Source organism: Bos taurus, chromosome 1 (genome assembly GCF_002263795.3).
Source record: "Bos taurus isolate L1 Dominette 01449 registration number 42190680 breed Hereford chromosome 1, ARS-UCD2.0, whole genome shotgun sequence".
Classification (NCBI taxonomy): Eukaryota; Metazoa; Chordata; class Mammalia; order Artiodactyla; family Bovidae; genus Bos; species Bos taurus.
Window position 1 is genome coordinate 109048137 of NC_037328.1, and position 24401 is coordinate 109072537.

At 37.2% G+C, this 24401-nt stretch overlaps 1 protein-coding gene across 2 annotated transcripts in view; it reads right to left on the reverse strand.

The window, feature by feature from the left end:
- Window positions 1–24401, reverse strand: part of RSRC1 (arginine and serine rich coiled-coil 1) — a 447324-nt gene that overhangs the window by 81658 nt on the left and 341265 nt on the right. For both annotated transcript variants that reach the window (XM_059876265.1, NM_001075404.1), the window contains exon 7: window positions 9797–9865. In XM_059876265.1, the coding sequence (XP_059732248.1) occupies window positions 9797–9865 (69 nt within the window). The remainder of the gene's footprint in view (window positions 1–9796; window positions 9866–24401) is intronic.

Genomic DNA, 24401 nt, shown 5'->3' on the forward strand with positions numbered 1-24401 from the left:
CCGACACAAGCTTCCCTAACCAGGAAACCTTGACAAGCCACCTGTACAAACCCACACACAGCGAGGAAAAGCCACAATAAAGAGAACTCCACAAACTGCCAGAATACAGAAAGGACACCCCAAACTCAGCAATTTAAACAAGATGAAGAGACAGAGGAATAGCCAGCAGATAAAGGAACAGGATAAATGCCCACTAAACCAAACAAAAGAGGAAGAGATAGGGAATCTTCCTGATAAAGAATTCCGAATAATGATAGTGAAATTGATCCAAAATCTTGAAATTAAAATGGAATCACAGATAAATAGCGTGGAGACAAGGATTGAGAAGATGCAAGAAAGGTTTAACAAGGACCTAGAAGAAATAAAAAAGAGTCAATATATAATGAATAATGCAATAAATGAAATTAAAAACACTCTGGAGGCAACAAATAGTAGAATAACAGAGGCAGAAGATAGGATTAGTGAATTAGAAGATAGAATGGTAGAAATAAATCAATCAGAGAGAATAAAAGAAAAACGAATTAAAAGAAATGAGGACAATCTCAGAGACCTCCAGGACAATATTAAATGCTACAACATTCGAATCATAGGGGTTCCAGAAGAAGAAGACAAAAAGAAAGACCATGAGAAAATACTTGAGGAGATAATAGTTGAAAACTTCCCTAAACTGGGGAAGGAAATAATCACCCAAGTCCAAGAAACCCAGAGAATCCCAAACAGGATAAACCCAAGGCGAAACACCCCAAGACACATATTAATCAAATTAACAAAGATCAAACACAAAGAACAAATATTAAAAGCAGCAAGGGAAAAACAACAAATAACACACAAGGGAATACCCATAAGGATAACAGCTGATCTTTCAATAGAAACTCTTAAAGCCAGGAGGGAATGGCAAGACATACTTAAAATGATGAAAGAAAATAACCTACAGCCCAGATTATTGTATCCAGCAAGGATTTCATTTAAGTATGAAGGAGAAATCAAAAGCTTCTCAGACAAGCAAAAGCTGAGAGAATTCTGCACCACCAAACCAGCTCTACAACAAATACTAAAGGATATTCTCTAGACAGGAAACACAAAAATGGTGTATAAATTCGAACCCCAAACAATAAAGTAAATGGCAACGGGATCATACTTATCAGTAATTACCTTAAACGTAAATGGGTTGAATGCCCCAACCAAAAGACAAAGACTGGCTGAATGGATACAAAAACAAGACCCCTACATATGTTGTCTACAGGAGACCCACCTCAAAACAGGGGACACATACAGACTGAAAGTGAAGGGCTGGAAAAAGATTTTCCATGCAAATAGGGACCAAAAGAAAGCAGGAGTAGCAATACTCATATCAGATAAAATAGACTTTAAAACAAAGGCTGTGAAAAGAGACAAAGAAGGTCACTACATAATGATCAAAGGATCAATCCAAGAAGAAGATATAACAATTATAAATATATATGCATCCAACACGGGAGCACCGCAGTATGTAAGACAAATGCTAACAAGTATGAAAGGAGAAATTAACAATAACACAATAATAGTGGGAGACTTTAATACCCCACTCACACCTATGGATAGATCAACTAAACAGAAAATTAACAAGGAAACACAAACTTTAAACGATACAATAGACCAGTTAGACCTAATTGATATCTATAGGACATTTCATCCCAAAACAATGAATTTCACCTTTTTCTCAAGCGCACATGGAACCTTCTCCAGGATAGATCACATCCTGGGCCATAAAGCTAGCCTTGGTAAATTCAAAAAAATAGAAATCATTCCAAGCATCTTTTCTGACCACAATGCAGTAAGATTAGATCTCAATTACAGGAGAAAAACTATTAAAAATTCCAACATATGGAGGCTGAACAACACCCTGCTGAATAACCAACAAATCACAGAAGAAATCAAAAAAGAAATCAAAATCTGCATAGAAACGAATGAAAATGAAAACACAACAACCCTAAACCTGTGGGACACAGTAAAAGCAGTCCTAAGGGGAAAGTTCATAGCAATACAGGCACACCTCAAGAAACAAGAAAAAAGTCAAATAAATAACCTAACTCTACACCTAAAGCAACTAGAAAAGGAAGAAATGAAGAACCCCAGGGTTAGTAGAAGGAAAGAAATCTTAAAAATTAGAGCAGAAATAAATGCAAAAGAAACAAAAGAGACCATAGCAAAAATCAACAAAGCCAAAAGCTGGTTCTTTGAAAGGATAAATAAAATTGATAAACCATTAGCCAGACTCATCAAGAAACAAAGGGAGAAAAATCAAATCAATAAAATTAGAAACGAAAATGGAGAGATCACAACAGACAACACAGAAATACAAAGGATCATAAGAGACTATTATCAACAATTATATGCCAATAAAATGGACAACGAGGAAGAAATGGACAAATTCTTAGAAAAGTACAACTTTCCAAAACTCGACCAGGAAGAAATAGAAAACCTTAACAGACCCATCACAAGCACGGAAATTGAAACTGTAATCAAAAATCTTCCAGCAAACAAAAGCCCAGGTCCAGATGGCTTCACAGCTGAATTCTACCAAAAATTTAGAGAAGAGCTAATACCTATCCTGCTCAAACTCTTCCAGAAAATTGCAGAGGAAGGTAAACTTCCAAACTCATTCTATGAGGCCACCATCACCCTAATACCAAAACCTGACAAAGATCCCACAAAAAAAGAAAACTACAGGCCAATATCACTGATGAACATAGATGCAAAAATCCTAAACAAAATTCTAGCAATCAGAATCCAACAACACATTTAAAAGATCATACACCATGACCAAGTGGGCTTTATCCCAGGGATGCAAGGATTTTCAATATCCACAAATCAATCAGTGTAATACACCACATGAACAAATTGAAAAATAAAAACCATATGATTATCTCAATAGATGCAGAGAAAGCCTTTGACAAAATTCAACACCCATTTATGATAAAAACTCTCCAGAAAGCAGGAATAGAAGGAACATACCCCAACATAATAAAAGCTATATATGACAAACCCACAGCAAACATTATCCTCAATGGTGAAAAATTGAAAGCATTTCCTCTAAAGTCAGGAACAAGACAAGGGTGCCCACTTTCACCATTACTATTCAACATAGTTTTGGAAGTTTTGGCCACAGCAATCAGAGCAGAAAAAGAAATAAAAGGAATCCAAATTGGAAAAGAAGAAGTAAAACTCTCACTATTTGCAGATGACATGATCCTCTACATAGAAAACCCTAAAGACTCCACCAGAAAATTACTAGAACTAATCAATGATTATAGTAAAGTTGCAGGATATAAAATCAACACACAGAAATCCCTTGCATTCCTATACACTAATAATGAGAAAACAGAAAGAGAAATTAAGGAAACAATTCCATTCACCATTGCAACGAAAAGAATAAAATACTTAGGAATATATCTACCTAAAGAAACTAAAGACCTATATATAGAAAACTATAAAACACTGGTGAAAGAAATCAAAGAGGACACTAATAGATGGAGAAATATACCATGTTCATGGATTGGAAGAATCAATATAGTGAAAATGAGTATACTACCCAAAGCAATTTATAGATTCAATGCAATCCCTATCAAGCTACCAACAGTATTCTTCACAGAGCTAGAACAAATAATTTCACAATTTATATGGAAATACAAAAAACCTCGAATAGCCAAAGCGATCTTGAGAAAGAAAAATGGAACTGGAGGAATCAACCTACCTGACTTCAGGCTCTACTACAAAGCCACAGTTATCAAGACACTATGGTACTGGCACAAAGACAGAAATATAGATCAATGGAACAAAATAGAAAGCCCAGAGATAAATCCACGCACATATGGACACCTTATCTTTGACAAAGGAGGCAAGAATATACAATGGATTAAAGACAATCTCTTTAACAAGTGGTGCTGGGAAATCTGGTCAACCACTTGTAAAAGAATGAAACTAGAACACTTTCTAACACCATATACAAAAATAAACTCAAAATGGATTAAAGATCTCAGTGTAAGACCAGAAACTATAAAACTCCTACAGGAGAACATAGGCAAAACACTCTCTGACATACATCACAGCAGGATCCTCTATGACCCACCTCCCAGAATATTGGAAATAAAAGCAAAAATAAACAAATGGGACCTAATTAAACTTAAAAGCTTCTGCACATCAAAGGAAACTATTAGCAAGGTGAAAAGACAGCCTTCAGAATGGGAGAAAATAATAGCAAATGAAGCAACCGACAAACAACTAATCTCAAAAATATACAAGCAACTCCTACAGCTCAACTCCAGAAAAATAAATGACCCAATTAAAAAATGGGCCAAAGATCTAAATAGACATTTCTCCAAAGAAGACATACAGATGGCTAACAAACACATGAAAAGATGCTCAACATCACTCATTATCAGAGAAATGCAAATCAAAACCACTATGAGGTACCATTTCACACCAGTCAGAATGGCTGCGATCCAAAAGTCTACAAATAATAAATGCTGGAGAGGGTGTGGAGAAAAGGGAACCCTCTTACACTGTTGGTGGGAATGCAAACTAGTACAGCCACTATGGAAACAGTGTGGAGATTCCTTAAAAAACTGGAAATAGAACTGCCTTATGATCCAGCAATCCCACTGCTGGGCATACACACTGAGGAAACCAGAAGGGAAAGAGACACGTGTACCCCAATGTTCATCGCAGCACTGTTTATAATAGCCAGGACATGGAAGCAACCTAGATGTCCATCAGCAGATGAATGGATAAGAAAGCTGTGGTACATATACACAATGGAGTATTACTCAGCCATTAAAAAGAATACATTTGAATCAGTTCTAATGAGGTGGATGAAACTGGAGCCTATTATACAGAGTGAAGTAAGCCAGAAGGAAAAACACCAATACAGTATACTAACGCATATATATGGAATTTAGAAAGATGGTAACGATAACCCTGTATACGAGACAGCAAAAGAGACACTGATGTATAGAACAGTCTTATGGACTCTGTGGGAGAGGGAGAGGGTGGGAAGATTTGGGAGAATGGCATTGAAACATGTGAAATGTCATGTATGAAACGAGATGCCAGTCCAGGTTCAATGCACGATGCTGGATGCTTGGGGCTGGTGCACTGGGACAACCCAGAGGGAGGGTATGGGGAGGGAGGAGGGAGGAGGGTTCAGGATGGGGAACACATGTATACCTGTGGTGGATTAAAAAAAATTAAAAAAAAAAAAAAAAGGAAAAAAAAAACAACAACAAAAAAAGCCAATATACTTATGCCAGGCCTCCAAGTTGGCTCAGTGGGTAAAGAACCCGGCTGCAATGCAGGAGACATAAGAGACGTGGGTTCAGTCTCTGGACTGGGAAGATCCCCTGGAGAAGGGCATGGCAAACCACTCTAGCATTCTTGTCTGGAGAATCCCATGGACAGAGGAACCTGGCAGGCTACAGTTCACTGGGTCGCAAGGAGTCAGACACAACTGAAGGGACTGAGTGTGCATGCACTCATACTTATGCCATAAATAAGAAATTCATGTTAGAAGTCAAAATGCACAGAAAAACAGTAATGCTTATACATGGATTTAAAACATAATTAGAACCCTTAAGTGCAGACTAAAGATAAAAAGCAGAAAACCTGAGCAGTTATACTCAAGCATTCAATAATACAAAAATAAATCAAAAGGAGAAAAGTTGAAATGATTTTTAATTATATGTTAATCAAACATTTTCAAACACACAGAGAGAAAAAGTCAAACATTTATTAGATCAAAGAATAAGCAGGAAAACTGAACTGAAAGATTTCATTTTTCCTAAAATATAGTACAGAATTAGGAAAAAAAGTGCTTATTTTTAAAGAAGGAAACTATAAAGCCAAACTTTATTGTTGAATGAAGTAATGTAACCTTTATATAATTCAACAAAAATGGAAAGAGTTGGAGAGTAAATGGTTCAAAAAAAAGAGAGTTTATGTAAATATGCAGTGATATTCGATACACGGAAAATCAGCTGGGCTGTGTAAGGACCACCAAGGGCAGTTTAAATGGGGTCTCACTGTTTAAAGAGTGGAAGACAAAGAGTTACCCTGGACAAGTTTCGGCGAGTAGCCTGACTTTCATCTTGGATACAGTACTTGCAAACATAATTATGATATTGATTTAAGAACACTCAAAGAAAAGGATTGCGTAATAGAATGTATTTGCAAGGCACAGATCTTGCTATGCTAATACAATCATTTTTTGAGATGACAGAGAATGGATAAAGGGAGCTGGGCGGATCACATTTATCTACATTTTAAGAATGCTTTGAACCATGTGCTGCATATCAGCATGCTGAGAAATTAAGAGATGACTTGTATAAGTGATGTGATAGACTGAATTATTAGAGGCTTATAGTTAGAAATAAAAGATTATTATTCTTTCAGATGCAGAAATATATACACATACATATACAGATGCATCTCAGGTTTCAATTTGCAGCTGGACTAATTATATGAAATAAAATAAATGAAGCTTATGCATTAATCATTTTCAGGGAAGTTTAACTTGATAGCATTCAAGCATCTAGACAACCCACAAGAAAAAAATTCTAGAAACAACAACAAAAATGTGGCTAATAATTTACTTTCATTCACAAAATACAGGGCAAAGGAAACATACTGAATGAAACACACCTTTAATCTTTTAACATTAGTGTCATATAGGTTGCCTTACCAGTAGAATTTTTCTTCAACATTTGTGGTAATAATTTTCCCACATTTTTCCGGATAAACAGAAAATTCAGTTAGCTCAGGTAAAAACTTGGCAAGTCCATACTAGCAAATATTGATAGTATTTTGAAATTCATTGATTTCTTTTTGATTAGTTGTAACTCTTTAGAAAAGTAGTCCGAGTGAAGTCCTGTCTTAGCGTAAAGACCTAACAGGGTTAGATTATACTTTCCATGATGTTATTTGGGATCAACTTCAAGCTCAGGATAAGTTACTTAAACAGGATTTAAAAGAAGGAAAGGTAAACTGGTCATTCATTCATTTATGCAGTAATTAAGAAACTGTGTATCTACTACATGTTAAGCACTGTGGATACTAAATCCTCTACAATCCTAGAATTTATACTCTGGTTAGAATGACAGGCTTATAAAGATGCTAATTAAAACAGCTATGAATGGAGGGAGGTGCTTTTCTAACAATTCATGGGTATTGAAATGGGAACGGCTAAGTGCAAGGTCAACTGACTTAGTGAAAATCAAAGTGAAAAAATATTTTCAAAAAAATTACAATATTACCTTCAAGTATCTATAGTTACTTAAATTCTTTTAATTAAATTTATTTATTTTTAATTGAAGGATAATTGCTTTATAGTATTGTGTTGGTTTCTGCCATACATCAACATGAATCAGCCATAGGTATACCTATGTTCCCTTCCTCTTAAACATCTCTCCCACCTCCCTCCTCATCCCATCCCTCTAGGTTGTTATAGAGCCCTGGTTTGAATTCCCTGAGTCATACAGCAAATTTCCATTGGCGTATTCTTAAAAAAATCTTTTAAAAGATGTTTAGAGCTAATTTAATGGGAAAAAAAAAAAGGACAGACTCTTAGAAATATTGATTGTCATCGTGTTACACAAGGGGCTCTGAAATTTTAAAAAGTTTCTTTCAGCATTTAAAAGCAGTATTTTGGAACACATTATCAGGCTTCAATTCCTTGAAAGCTTCCAGAAGAAACAGTTACTAGAGGAAGCATTCATATTATATATTTTTTTCATAACAATAAATCACCCAGCAATTTCAATATCCGTGGTTACCATATCAATGTCATCTGCTTTCAACTGGTTATGACTCCAATTAAGATTTGAATTAATGGAATCAGACTAATAACTATTGCAATATATATTTACTGTGTTGGTTGATAATAAGTGCCACACTTGTAATTTATAGCACCACAATGTTTTATAAGGGCTATTATGTCATTAATTAGTTACATTGATCAGAATACCACATAACACAGCAGTACTAAAATATTACAATTTGCTTAGACTATTTTACATTTAGTATTATATCTATTTGTACTACATATGACCATAAGCATAACTGAAATCAGATTGTTTCCATGAACAAAACCAAAATGTGCATTTTAGAAAGCCAAAAGAAGAGAATTCTACTGAGGAATTTTGCCAGCAGAATTCATTCATTTTTTTCAATATACCATAAAATTAGTTGATCTAGGACAAGAGCATAAAGTCAGGACTTACAGGAGTCAAGGTAAGAACTCTATATACACATTTAGTTGGAATCTCCTAATCTGTAGGGTTCTGTCACTTGAATCTACAGTTGCCCCCCCAACCCCTGCTTTGAGGGCTTGGTTCTGATGGAATGGTGCTTTTAAGAATTCTACATCATCATACTAAAACATTTTAGGTTCTATAAGGTCTCAGCTTCTAATTTTAAGTTGGGGGGGTGTAAAATTTTTTGTGGTTGTCATAGTAAAAGGAAGGCAATACGGAAAAATTCTCAATTTTCAGATTTAGACAACAGCACTCAAAGACAATAGCTGGAGGAGGGCAGGAGGAGAAGAGGACGACAGAGGATGATATGGTTAGATGGCATCACTGATTCAATGTTTGGGTGGACTCTGGAAGTTGGTGATGGACAGGGAGGCCTGGCATGCTGCTGCTCATGGGGTTGCAAAGAGTCGGACACGACTGAGCGACTAAACTGAACTGACTCAAAGACAGTATTTTGGAACACATTATCAGGCTTCAACTCCTTAAAAGCTCACAGAAGAATTAAACTCTGCTAATTAGCCAACAGAGTGATATGATTACCAGTCCAAGTGGATCATCAACTTAACTGACTGAGAAAGAGTTGCCTGGATCTTGCTTTAAGCACTGAAATTTACGACAGTATATATAAAGCCTCTGAGAATGAAAAATGCAAAATTTTCACTCACATACATCACAGCAAACTGAAGGATAAACACAATTTGTTAGGGGAGATAAAAATGTGTTACATTTCTGTGTGTAATATTTTTAGGGGGTGGCTTCAATGTTATTTAAAGAAATAATCTACAAAAATTATGATGAATTTCTAAATCTGAATTATGACTGACATTTCTGACATTTCCTAATTTATTGTTCCATCTTAACAGCATTTTTATTTAAAATTTTATTGGCAAGAACACTTTTCTTCATCACTGCTAAAATATTTCAAAATGTACCCATAAGATCAATCCATTTTTATGACTAATTTTGATAATTTAAGATAAAAGTTAGAAGGAAGAAACTAACACTAGTTCCACTGTATGATTTTGTATCTTTTCTGTTTCCCCAGATACTTATCACTGCTGCTGCTGCTGCTACTAAGTCGCTGCAGTCGTGTCCGACTCTGTGCGACCCCACAGATGGCAGCCCACCAGGCTGCCCCGTCCCTGGGATCCTCCAGGCAAGAACACTAGAGTGGGTTGCCATTTCCTTCTCCAGTGCATGAAAGTGAAAAGTGAAAGTGAAGTCGCTCAGTCATGTCCAACTCTTAGCGACCCCATGGACCGCAGCCTACCAGGCTCCTCTGTCCTTGGGATTTTCCGCTTCTAAACTAACCTTATTCTGGCAAACATCAGTGTCCAAGACACTGAATATAGTGTAACATCGTGTCATAGTTTAGGTTCGTAAAGTAGCAGGAGGTATCCCCTAAAGCACTTAATGATGTTTTATGCTTTATTTAGAGAATGAAGAGAATCACGTCAAATAGTGACTCTTCACTGTGACTGCTTTGAAACAAAATGAATACATGTCTTTACCTTCCTCCTTTCTTCTCTTTGCTTCTTCTTCATTTCTTTCTTTGGCTTTCAATGCTTCATCAGCTTTTGCTGGAAAAAAAAAAAACCCAATAAAATTTCTGTGTTTATTTTATGCCTATATTGTGAATGAAAATACTGGGAGAAGGAGAAATAAATTTATTACATATTTTTTGTGCAGTAGCCAGAAGGAAAAAAATGGCTGAAAATCTGAAACATACCTTTTACAATCTTTATTCAGATTATTTACAATATTTATTTAGAATCTTTGAGGCTTAGTTCAACATAATCTCTGCACCAAAAAGAAAATTAATTTAAGCAACGTATGTCTAATGATGGCATAAAAACTGGGAAAAATTGTTGGTCATTAAAAGTCATCTGACTTGTCAGTGAAATGCATCTGTTTTAAACTTTGGAGAAAAGTTAAGCTACAATCCACATTTTAAATATAAGAAGCTTGCTATATCTTTGGAACAGTATCAAATTAGGTAGCGTATTTTTTTTTTCACTGCATATCATAGTAGCAGTTCTTTATTCATGTTATGACAGCATTTGGTAAAAAGAATCTTTTTCCCTCTAGAAACTTCTTCCCTTATTACTTAATTATCTACTAGTTGCTCAACTGCAGGGGTTTTCAAACACTTTACTACAGATGTTAGAGAAGATTAAAAATATACAGCACGGTAACAAGGGACTATCAATATACTCTGTAAATTAATTAAATTTCTGTTCCAGCACATCATTTATTCCAAAGCATTAACGTCTCAAAGGAGCGATTCTCCTTTATTGCCGGCTTACTGCCTGATGAGTGAACTAAGTGAAAATAAGTCTCTAATAGCATTATAGTTGATGAAATATTAAGTTAAAAAAAGTATTGCCTCGTCAAAAGAAAAAGAAATCAAACTGCGCCAGCATTAAACTTTGGATGAGCCTTTATTATAATGATAACAGCAATGTAAACAGTGATTTAAAAATTAAACACACTTACTTTTCAATTTTTTGCTGCATATATTTTTCCTATGCAAAATCAACATATCTTTTTGAAGTATAAAACCTGGCTTAAAAGAGTAATTTAAAGAAAATACACAGCACATACTTGACTATTTTTCTTCAAAAATTTGACTTTTCTTCACTGTCAACACTGACACTTTCTTAAAATATAAAACTTATATAATGGTGTTGTGAAGTGCTATATCCAATTACACAGACATCTGTTTCCATTTACAAGCTTTAATACATACTTAGACTGCATTTAAAGTCATGAAATATTAAAACTTTTATGCCACTCGGTATCATTGCAAGAATCTATTAAATTAGATAATAAAAACAAACCACCAGTAACTCTAAAGACTTTTACTTCATTTACACTTTATTCTCCCTGGTAGAAGGACAAGGATAATAGAAATTCCATTTAAATTCAATTTTGGTTATATGTGTAATTGTAGATATACCCCTTGAGTCATGTAAAATGCTCAGCTTATGTTTCTTTCAAATTATCCCGCTCAGATTCACATTCTACTCCTTACAACCATCTTCAATATGTATTAGCAGAGCTCATTAGACTGAAATTTAATAATGCAAACATCAGGTGGATTTCAAGAACCTCCATTAACAACGTAAGATGGATTGCTTATATATAGCTCTTGGGCCAACTGGGCACAATTTAAATTCAATAAACTACCCTGCCTAAATCTGATTTATCTATTTCACTAGGCTGGTCTGTCCTTTCTTACTGATTTGTTGGGCAATTCATTGGAATATTGTTTTATATGGTTTTCTTTAAACTGCAAATGGCTGTTGTGCTGTGGTTAAATATTTTATGTAATTGAGCTTCACATTGTCAATCAAGATTCCCAAGTATGTGCTTGTGTATATAATTTAAAAAAAACCAACTTTGAATTATGGAAAAATATTAAAAACACATTTGAAAAATTTTATCAATAATCAATACAGGTATGTTCTCTACAAAGGATATCAATGAATTCACTTGAATAAAATTTATTTATTCAAACTGAGTCATTAAGATCAAACTCCTCCTCGATTACTAAGGGAATTTGGTAGTAATTCCAAATTATTTTCTTCCTTTCTCACTGCTTTATGGTATTATTGTGTATATATGAAAAGGGAAGAATATATGGTCATTCACGACATGACTTAGTTTATCCTGAAATTTCTAATATTCTCTAAAGGTGGCAATCCCATTTTACAGATGGCAGGTATGGAATATCTTTAGCTGTACCACAAAGTTTGATACCAAAGAACACAACTGGTAAGTGGTAAGAGCTATTCTTATAACTAATGATCAGTCCTTTTGGATTTTACAGCAGAGCATTTACCAAAAGTCCTTATATTTTTCACTAGTCTTGCACATAACTTTCAATGCCTTGGCTCTTCCAAACTCTGCAGGCTATTGGTGCCCTCCTGTTTTTCCTTCCTTCCCTGCCCAACCTGAACTCCAAGATTATCATTTCAATTCCACATTTATAAACACCCTCTTTTCCCTGATTACTTTGTTGCTGTGCTAAGCTGCTATCAACATATCTGACCATTTTTACTTTTGCCATATAAGCTCCCTACAAAATGGTATATAAATGTTATTGACTATAATGATTTAGAAATTATCTGAATCCTTCCATGTTGCTCCTTCTTAATCAGCATCCACAGCCAATTTCTATTCTTGTTTCCTACAATTTACTAAACTTTCTCCACTGGAAGTGCCAATAATCTCACACCAGCTCACCTGACTCCCTTATATTGTCTCAGCTTCACTCCCGTTCACCTCTAAACTTTTATGTGCATCATTCCTTATCTCTTTTTTTTTTGCCTTGTTTCAAAAAGTAAATCCATCCACTTATGCTTTAGAACCTATTCCTTTCTGTATCCTTTAGGGTTCTTTCTGCTTCTCAAGGTTCAAAATCACTCTTCTCTATCCTCAGATGATAAATACATTCAAGTTTCACAAATCCTGTACAATATTTACTCTTCTGTCAACCACGTTACTGACTTTTCTTGTTCCTATTAGATTTTTGCCCCAAAGCTTTTGTAATGGTCCCCCCAAACTCTATCACAGCCAAATCTAATGGTTATTTCAGCTTTATCCTTTCATCATCTCTCCATCTTTTTTTAAACAGCTAACCAACCACATCTTTATTCAAATGCTTTCCTAATTCTAACAATCCTTTGTCAGCCTTTTCTGGCTGCTGTCTCTTTTGCCCACCTTTCATTTCTTGGAGTTCTGTTGTTTCGCAGCCTTGTAGGTCATCTAACATGTAATCTATGTATTTGTCATAACTCCAGTTCTGGCCTCTTTTCAGACAATCAGAACATTTTCCCCAACTACTTCCTGAATACCTCCACATAGATATTTCAAAATTGTGTCCACAACTGAACTCATAATCTTTCCCTCAAACTTGATCCTCTTTTCTAGCAAATAGCTGTTTTCTCTCTCAGATTAGAAACCTTTGTGCCACTATCCTCCAAATCATATCCTCATGCAGTACAGACTGACTAGGAGTTCCATCAGATTCCACTCCACGGATTATCTCCAGAATTCATCCAGTCCTTTGCATTTTCATTACCAGTATTCACATTTAGGCCTCATCTCTTTTTACACTGAATAAAAAAGGAGCTCCTATTTCATCTCTGTACTTTTAATACTGTCCCTCTAATGAACCCTTTATATTATGACCAGAGCAAGGAACATGTTCCTTTTACGCATCTCCAGCAGCAGGCACAGTAATATCTAGAACATAAAATGCTCAATAATTACAAAATAAATAAATCTAGCATTCTAAATACAATTATATCACACTACCTCTGAAGGTACCCTGTTGTGCATATATATGTAAATCCAATCTTCTTAGCATACTATCTAAGGCCTTTCACAGTCTGATCTCAATGAGCTTTCTAGCCTTATCATTCACCTTTTTTTTTTTTCTTTTTCTCTTGGCCACACCACGCTGACTTACTTCCCTAAGGATTGAACCTATGTACCCTGCTGTGGAAGTGCAAAGTCTTAACCACTGGACCCAAGGAAGTTCATCATTCACCAATTCTCTTTCACCACTTCAAGGATGCATGGGCTTGTGAGGCCACACTGCGTTTTGTTTGTATTACCATGACTTGTTCTTGCTGGGGTGCTCACCTCATTGTCTCATTGAGAAAATCTTATCAGAAACTTTTAGTTCAAATGTCACTCTCTTCTGTGAATCCTTCCCTGATTAATACTCCTTGTTTTCAAATGGATCTGACTGCTCTCTACTTTCTTCTTAGGCACTTCACTACCTTCCTTAACGGAATGAACAATACTTTATTCCTACAGGAAAGAAAATATTCTTCTCTTTGAGTGCAGGGCACAAAGTGTGACAGAAATCTTTCTTCATGAGTCTTTACTCAGACTACACTTTTCTAATCTTTCTTGGAGAATTTACTTTCATTCAAGCCAATGAAATGTGAGTATAAATGGAAGTGTATCATGTCTCCATATCCGGCCCATAAAAACTCTCACACAATCCTCAGTCTCTTGCCCTATCCACTGGCTGAACAGAGGACCAGTAGAAGGACAACCACAAGATAAAAGAGATCTCATCACCAAATTTCTGCAAGGAGCAGTGCTCTCCTAATCTCTTTCTCCTTTGAAAAAAAATGATCCCATTTACTGAACAAAATAAAGAACATGAATATACTTGTAAATGAATAAAAAGAGGACAGGAGTATGTATGGAAAACATTTAATTTACTAGCCTAAGCTTCATTGTGGCAGAGCAGGGTTTCTACCCAAATCCAACAGGTGTGCTCTTTAGTATATTTGCTGTTGTTTAGTTGGTAGGCAGCGTTCAACTCTTTGTGATCCCCGTGAACTGTAGCCTGACAGGCTTCCCTGTCCTTCACCGTTCCCCTGAGTTTGCTCAAGCTTGTGTCCATTGTGTCAATGATACCATCCAACCATCTCATCCTCTGTCATCCCATTCTCCTCCCACCTTCAATCTTTCCCAGCATCAGGGTCTCTTCCAATGAGTTGGCTCTTTGCATCAGATGGCCAAAGTACTGGAGCTTCAGCTTCAGCATCAGTCCTTCCAATGAATATTCAGGATTGATATTCTTTAGGATTGACTGGTTTGAACTTCTTGCTGTCCCAGGGACTCTCAAGAGTCTTCTCTAGCACCATAGTTCAAAAGAGTCAATTCTTCGGTGTTCAGCCTTCTTTATGGTCCAACTCTCACATCTGCTTACAAATAACTGTGAAAAGATGAGAAGCGAAAGGCAAAGGAGAAAAGGAAAGATATACCCATTTAAATGCAGAGTTCCAAAGAATAGCAAGGAGAGATAAGAAAGCCTTCCTCAGTGATCAATGCAAAGAAATAGAGGAAAACAACAGAATGGGAAAGACTAGGTATCTCTTCAAGAAAATTACAGAGGGCACAATCACAAAGATGGGCTCGATAAAGGACAGAAATGGTATAGACCTAACAGAAGCAGAAGATATTAAGAAGAGGTGGCAAGAATAAACAGAAGAACTAAACAGAAAAGATCTTCACGACCCAGATAATCACAATGGTGTGATCACTCACTTAGAGCCAGAAATCCTGGAATGTGAAGTCAAGTGAGCCTTAGGAAGCATCACTACCAACAAAGCTAGGGGAGGTGATGGGATTCCAGTTGAGCCATTTCAAACCCTAAAAGATAATGCTGTGAAAGTGCTACACTCAACATGCCAGCAAATTTGGAAAACTCAGCAGTGGCCACAGGACGGGAAAAGGTCAGTTTTCATTCCAATCCCAAAGAAAGGCAATGCCAAAGAATGCTCAAACTACTGCAAAATTGCACGCATCTCACATGCTAGTAAAGTAATGCTCAAAATTCTCTAAGCCAGGCTTCAACAGTACACAAACCACGAACTTCCAGATGTTGAAGCTGGATTAGAAAAGGGAGAGGAACCACAGATCAAATTGCCAACATCCACTGGATCACTGAAAAAGCAAGAGAGTTCCAGAAAAACATCTACTTCTGCTTTACTGACTATGCCAAAGCCTTTGACTGTGTGGATCACAATAAACTGTGGAAAATCCTGAAAGAGATGGGAATACCAGACCACCTGACCTGCCTCTTGAGAAATCTGTATGCAGGTCAGGAAGCAACAGTTAGAACTGGACATGGAACAAGACTGGTTCCAAACAGGAAAAGGAGTACATCAAGGTTATATACTATCACCCTGGTTATTTAATTTATATGCAGAGTATATCATGAGAAACGCTGGGCTGGATGCTGCTGCTGCTGCTAAGTCGCTTCAGTTGTGTTCCGACTCTGTGCGACCCCAAAGATGGCAGCCTACCAGGCTCCGCCATCCCTGGGATTCTCCAGGCAAGAGTACTGGAGTGGGTTGCCATCGCCTTCTCTGGGGCTGGATGAAGCACAAGCTAAAATCAAGATTGCCAGGAGAAATATCAATAACCTCAGATATGCAGATGACACCACCCTTATGGCAGAAAGTGAAGAACTAAAAAGCCTCTTGACGAAAGTGAAAGAGGAAAAAAGTTGACTTGAAACTCAACATTCAGAAAACTAAGATCATGGCATCTGGTCCCATCACTGCATGGCAATTAGATGGGGAACAGTGCAAACAGTGACAAACTATTTTTTGGGAGTCCAAAATCACTACAGATGGTAACTGCAACCATTAAATTAAAAGATGCTTGCTCCCTGGAAGAAAAGTTATGACCAGCATAGATAGCATATTACAAAGCAGAGACATTACTTTACCAACAGAGGTCCGTCTAGCCAAAGCTATGGTTTTTCCAGTAGTCATGTGTGGATATGAGAGTTGGACTCTTAAAGAAAGCTGAGCACCAAAGAATTGGTGCTTTTGAACTATGGTGCTGGAGAAGAGTTTTGAGAATCCCTTGGACTGCAAGGAGATCCAACCAGTCCATCCTAAAGGAAATCAGTCCTGAATATTCATTGGAAGGACTGATGCTGAAGCTGAAACTCCAGTACTTTGGCCACCTGATGGAAAGAACTGAGTCATGTGAAAAGACTCTGGTGCTGGGAAAGATTGAAGGCAGGAGGAGAAGGGGACGACAGAGGATGAGATGGTGGGGTGGCATCACCAATTGAATGGACATGAGTTTGAGTAGGCTCTGGGAGTCGGTGATGGACAGGGAGGCCTGGCATGCTCCAGTTCATGGGGTCGCAAACAGTCAGACATGACTGAGTGACTGAACTGAACTGAACTCACATCTATATATGACTACTGGAAAAACTATAGCTCTGACACTATGGACTTTGTCAGAAAAGTGATGTCTCTGCTTCTTAAACACTGTCTAGGATTGTCATTGCTTTTCTTCTAAGGAGCAAGCATCTTTTAATTTCATGGCTGCAGTCACCGTCAGCAGTAATTTTGGAGCCCAAGAAAATAAGTCTGTCACTCCACTTCCCCCATCTATTTGTCATGAAGTGATGGGACTGAATGCCATGATCTTCATTTTTTGAATGCTGACTTTTAAGCCAGCTTTTCCACTCTCGTCTTTTACCTTCTTATAGTGGTTCCTTAGTTCCTCTTCACTTTCTGCCATAGGGTGGTGTCATCTGCATATCTGAGGTTGTTGATCTTTCTCCCTGCAATCTTGATTCCAGCTTGTGCTTCATCCAGCCTGGCATTTTGCATTATATACTCTACATATAAGTTAAATAAGCAGGTTGACAACTTACAGCCTTGATGTACTCCTTTTCCAGTTCTGAACCAGTCCATAGTTCCATGTCCGGTTCTAACTGTTGCTTCCTAACTGGCATACAGGTTTCTCAGGAGGCAGGTAAGGTGGTCTGGTGTTCCTGTCTCTTTAAGAACTTTCCACAGTTTGTTGTGATCCACACAGTCAAAGGGTTTAGCATAGTCAATTAAGCAGAAGTAGATGTTTTTCTGGAATTCTCTTTTTCTAGGATCCAATGGATGTGGCAATTTGATCTCTGTACCCTAATATTCCATCTACAAGGTGAAAAAAATTATTTTCTCAAGATAGTGAAATTTTGTGATGTTCTAATGTCAGTTTTGGGAGCCAGAGAGAAATGTTCCAATGAACTGCAAATATAAACACCTAGCAAAATGTATTTTCCTGCTTATTTCAGTTTAAAATAATTTTTGGTGCTTCTTGCACTAACAGTAAGTAAATGACCAAGACATTAGGGTATTTCACAGGCACAGCCATGTCAAAATATCTTAAGCATCTATTGCAACACACGATGGTTTATTATCAGGATACCAGTATTATATCTGGCATTGTCCATCCCAGCCTTCACATGTATATAGACTTTTCTGAATTAGCTATTAACACACATTTGAGAAAGCTTTCAAATAACTTAGTATTTCTACTACATTTACCATGGCACATATTTACTCAGTTCAAACATTTTCATATGCTTACAAAAAAGGTGTGAGTAAAAGAGACACGATGTAAATAAACAATTAAGTGTCATTTCTCCCCAAATTCTAAGTACAGTAAGGTATGTTATCTAGGTAAGTTATTACTATACATATTTTATTGAAGAAGAAATAAAAGGTCCAAGAAAGTTAAATAACTAGCCAAAGGTCAGAACGACTAAGATTCAGAGCCTGTGAATGCTAGCTAAATGCTTTTTAAAAGTCTATTTCTTACCTCTTCACTCATCTTGAAGCAAAGTAACCAAAATGAGAGAATAATGAACTGCTTCCATGCTGTTTACTGTTTACGGAGAAACTGTCTACGGAGAAACATTTATCTGAATATACTTTATTCAAAATCACATGCAAAATCTGAAGAGGCCTTTTGCTTTGTAATAACCATTAATATTTGTTTGCCTTATTTGTTTCATATATTTAAGGTGGTTAAAAAAATATATCTAGAGTTTCTCCTCATAGTACTATGTTAAATCTCATAAGCATTTGAGGCTGAAGCAAATTTCAGTAATTCTGAGATTCCATCCACATGTCCTTCTGCCAAAATACAGTAGATCTTCTAAAGTGATACAGTGATTAGTTCTATCTATTAAGTATGATTCTGATTTCAAAGTGTTATAGTACCATTTTTCAATAATTTTCATCTTTTTTCTTGTGTCTTTTTTGTCTTTTTTTTTGTGACACATTTTTCTTGTGTCTCCTGTGTTTCACAAATTTTTGTGTCACTGCAGTAAATGATGGCTCTAAGTATGAAACACCTAAGTAAGGCATTACTAATTTTCATGCTCTGTGTCTGTGAGAGAGACAATTAGCTAAGACTGAAAAGTGACATTTACATTTAGAATTTAATTTCCCCTGTTGATGGTTAAAGCAGTTTTCATTTTATTCTAGAGAAGAAAAACCAGGTGATGGTACAGGTTAGCTCAGCTGTTCCAGGGTCTCTTTCCAGGTTTAAAGGAAAGGGGAGAGTGATAATAAGTGTCTGTTGGAAGAAGTACAAAGGTGTAAATGCTGAAATAGATTTTCAAATCTATCAGCTCATCTGTTAGCAAGAACTACTATTTTTTATATTTTTAATGCCTCGTGCCAAAGCCTTTGACTCTGTGGATTACAATAAACTGTGGAAAATTCTGAAAGAGATGGGAACACCAGACCATCTGAACTGCCTCTTGAGAAACGTGTATGCAGGTCAGGAAGCAACAGTTAGAACTGGACATGGAACAACAGACTGGTTCCAAATAGGAAAAGGAGTACGTCAAGGCTGTATATTGTCATCCTGTTTACTTAATTTCTATGAAGAGTACATCATGAGAAACGCTGGGCTGGAAGAAGCACAAGCTGGAATCAAGATTGCCAGGAGAAATATCAATAACCTCAGATATGCAGATGCCACCACCCTTGTGGCAGAAAGTGAAGAAGAACTAAAGAGTCTCTTGATGAAAGTGAAAGAGGAGAGTGAAAAAGTTGGCTTAAAGCTCAACATTCAGAAAATGAAGATCATGGCATCCAGTCCCATCACTTCATGGCAAATAGATGGGGAAACAGTGATTAACTTTATTTTTCTGGGCTCCAAAATCACTGCAGATGGTGACTGCAGCCATGAAATTAAAAGATGCTTACTCCTTGGAAGGAAAGTTATGACCAACCTAGAGAGCATATTCAAAAGCAGAGACATTACTTTGCCAACAAGGGTCTGTCTAGTCAAGGCTATGGTTTTTCCAGTAGTCATATTCGGATGTGAGAGTTGGACTATAAAGAAAGCTGAGCGAAACCAATACAATATTGTAAAGTAATTAGCCTCCAATTAAAATAAATAAATTTATATTTAAAAAAAAAAAAAGAAAGCTGAGCACCGAAGAATTGATGCTTTTGAACTGTGGTGTAGGAGAAGACTCTTGAGAGTCCCTTGGACTGCAAGAAGATCCAACCAGTCCATCCTAAAGGAGATCAGTCCTGGGTGTTCATTGGAAGGACTGATGCTGAAGCTGAAACGCCAATACTTTGGCCACCTGATGCAAAGAGCTGACTCATTTGAAAAGACCCTGATGCTGTGAAAGATTGAGGGCAGGAGGAGAAGGGGACGACAGACGATGAGATGGTTGCATGGCATCACAGACTCAATGGACACAGGTTTGGGTGAACTCTGTGAGTTGGTGATGGACACGGAGGCCTGGCGTGCTGTGGTTCATGGGGTCACAAAGAGTCAGACACAACTGAGTGACTGAACTGAATTGAGGAAAAAAGTATCACTGTTAGTAGGAAGAAAACAACTTTTAATTATTAGCTTTTAAAAATGGTGGTGGTTGGTGTTTATAAATATATAAAGAAGTTTATATATTTATATATAAACTTTATAAATACATAAAGAAGTTTATAAATATATGTGAAATATTATATTAATTTTGGATCAAGGGTGACATATATACCTCAAAATAAATAATTATAAATCTAACAACTTGGTTGAAGAGGATGAAAGTTTTGAATTCAAGAAAATGATGTTACTAGTAATACCACACTTGCAAAAACCTTATTCTTCTTCACATATTTGAAAACAGCAACCCCCAGAGGTTTCCAAAAGTCTAGAACTAGGAACTTAAACATGACAAAAGAAAAAAAATATTTAGACCATAGTATATTTGTATTAGATAAGAAATGGTTAAGGATGACTTTCAGAGAGAAAAATTATAATATGAAAATGTAATGTTAAAAGAATCCTAATAGGCTATTATCTTCAAGGCTTCTTCAGATGTTTTTGCTGGGTTTTACCTCTAGTTTTTGTACTTATCTAGACCACAGCACAGTAGAATAATCTAAAAACTCACTAGTTAATACTATCGAATTCATTTATAGATTTACAAATGAACACAGCTGCTGCTTCTGCATATTTAAAAAACGTATATAATTTTGGTTATAAAACTCTTTTACAGTGCCTCTGCCTCCTTTGCACACATAGCACAGAAAAGAGATTCATTAATTGTAAGTTCTTATTCCTTACCAAGTTGTACCATCAGTAAACACTGCCAGGGACTTCTCTGGAGTTCCAGTGGTTAAAAACCCACCTGCCAGTGCAGGGAACACAGGGTCAATCTCTGGTACAGGAGGATCCCACAAGCAGAGGGACAGCTAAGCCCGGGCTCCCCAACAAGAGAAGCCACCTCATTGAGAAGCCAGTGCACTGCAACTAGAGTAGCCCCCACTTGCTACAACCAGAGAAAGCCCACACATAGAAATGAAGACCCAGCGCAGCCAAAAGTAAATAGACTTAAAATAAACACTTCCAATTCAAATGGTGACAGAGACAGACATACTGTCTTGCATGGCTTACTACTACTAAGTCACTTCAGTCGTGTCCGACTCTGTGCGACCCCATGGACTGCAGCCCACCAGGCTCTGCCGTCCCTGGGATTCTCCAGGCAAGAACACTGGAGTGGATTGCCATTTCCTTCTCCAATGCATGAAAGTGGAAAGTGAAAGTGAAGTCGCTCAGTCGTGTCCAACTCTTAGCAACCCCATGGACTGCAGCCTACCAGGCTCCTCGGTCCATGGGATTTTCCAGACAACAGTACTGGAGTGGGGTGCCTTTGACCAAAAAGGCATCCATGTAAAAACGGTTATTCATTTCCCATATTTGAAATGATTATTCTGAATCTGCCTCAAATAGCATCAGGGTCAATAGTGACTACAACTGGAAAACTATTGTACAAACATGAAATTTCAATTATTACATAGCTATTGCAAAAAAAAAAAAAAGCCATCTTTCAACATGAGTAAATGCTCTAAAATATTAATTTTTGCTAGATCACCTTACAAGCAGGTTTTTTTCATTAGTTCCTTCAAGTGTCCAGATTTACAAAAAAGATAAAACAGATGACAGAGAAAATTCTCCAGCAGAATACTGCACCCTAATCACTGAGCTAAGTGCTGAAGACTGAGAAATGAAAAGTTTAAATTAACACTGGGAAACATAAAACCAAACACACACACCTGTGTACAGGTACTCTGGAAGTAACGAAGAATGAGGATATGGTCGAGGAAGACTTCCAGGAAGAGGTGATACTTGGGCTGCCTATTGTAGGATAACTTAGTTAGGAGGACAGGACAATCATTTGGTTCATGAAATCTAAATGCACCAGCTCAAGTATATTTTATGTTTCGTTTTATGGTTACAATCCAGTTGAGATGGGCCTTGGAAAAAACAGTAGTAGAAATCCCGGAGGTATGCTGTCATAGGATCCAAGGAGGGACTTTTGACCAGGAATTAGTTACCCAAAACAAATCTAATCGTACTAGTACTGCTTAATAAAGGATAGCTTGTTCTTTTTAACTTAAATTATTAAGTCAGAAAGTCATGAATGGACACATGACTATGTTCATAAAGGGTGCTGTCTACTGCCAGGAAGACCCTATCAATTTAAAATGATCGTAAGTCAAGAATGAAGTAAAAGTACAAATCACATGTGATGCATATACTCAGAAAATCATCAATGTCTGAAGCTAGAAGGAATCTTCAATAAGACACATAGTATGTTCCATGGCATACTAATTTCTCATGATTCTTCATTTAAATAAGGTTTCACAACATTGGACCTTAGACTAGATGCAGTACTGAACCTCTCCTCCTGGAAAGCTACAGTGCTCATCAACAAAATCAAAGCTCAGAGATATTCTGCAGGTTGAAATATCTGTTTAACTTAGTTTATCCTATGTTTCCCCAACTTGATTTTACTAAAGGATGATTCTTTTCCTGTAATATAAATAAACAAAGAACATATTTTGGGAAACGCTAATCTAGTCTATGATGCTGTGAAAGTGCTGCACTCAATATGCCAGCAAATTTGGAAAACTCAGCAGTGGCCACAGGACTGGAAAAGGTCAGTTCCCAAAGAAAGGCAATGCCAAAGAATGCTCAAACTACTGCACAATTGCACTCATCTCACACGCTAGTAAAGTAATGCTCAAAATTCTCCAAGCCAGGCTTCAGCAATATGTGAACCGTGAACTTCCTGATGTTCAAGCTGGTTTTAGAAAAGCCAGAGGAACCAGAGATCAAATTGCCAACATCTGCTGGATCATGGATAAAGCAAGAGAGTTCCAGAAAAACATCTATTTCTGCTTTATTGACTATGCCAAAGCCTTTGACTGTGTGGATCACAATCAACTGTGGAAAATTCTGAAAGAGATGGGAATACCAGACCACCTGATCTGCCTCTTGAGAAACTTGTATGCAGGTCAGGAAGCAATAGTTAGAACTGGACATGGAACAACAGACTGGTTCCAGATAGGAAAAGGAGTTCGTCAAGGCTGTATATTGTCACCCTGTTTATTTAACTTACATGCAGAGTACATCATGAGAAACGCTGGACTGGAAGAAACACAAGCTGGAATCAAGATTGCCGGGAGAAATCTCAATAACCTCTGATATGCAGATGACACCACCCTTATGGCAGAAAGTGAAGAGGAACTAAAAAGCCTCTTGATGAAAGTGAAAGAGGAGAGTGAAAAAGTTGGCTTAAAGCTCAACATTCAGAAAACGAAGATCACGGCATCCGGTCCCATCACTTCATGGGAAATAGATGGGGAAATAGTGGAATCAGTGTCAGACTTTATTTTTCTGGGCTCTGAATTCACTGCAGATGGTGACTGCAGCCATGAAATTAAAAGACGCTTACTCCTTGGAAGGAAAGTTATGACCAACCTAGATAGCATATTCAAAACCAGAGACATTACTTTGCCAACAAAGGTCCGTCTAGTCAAGGCTATGGTTTTTCCAGTGGTCATGTATGGATGTGAGAGTTGGACTGTGAAGAAGGCTGAGCACCAAAGAATTGATGTTTTTGAAGTGTGGTGTTGGAGAAGACTCTTGAGAGTCCCTTGGACTGCAAGGAGATCCAACCAGTCCATTCTGAAGGAGATCAGCCCTGGGTGTTCTTTGGAAGGAATGATGCTAAAGCTGAAACTCCAGTCCTTTGGCCACCTCATGTGAAGAGTTGACTCATTGGAAAAGATTCTGATGCTGGGAGGGATTGGGGGCAGCAGGAGAAGGGGACGACAGAGGATGAGATGGCTGGATGGCATCACTGACTCGATGGACGTGAGTCTGAGTGAACTCCGTGAGTTGGTGATGGACAAGGAGGCCTGGCGTGCTGTGATTCATGGGGTTGCAAAGAGTCTGACATGACTG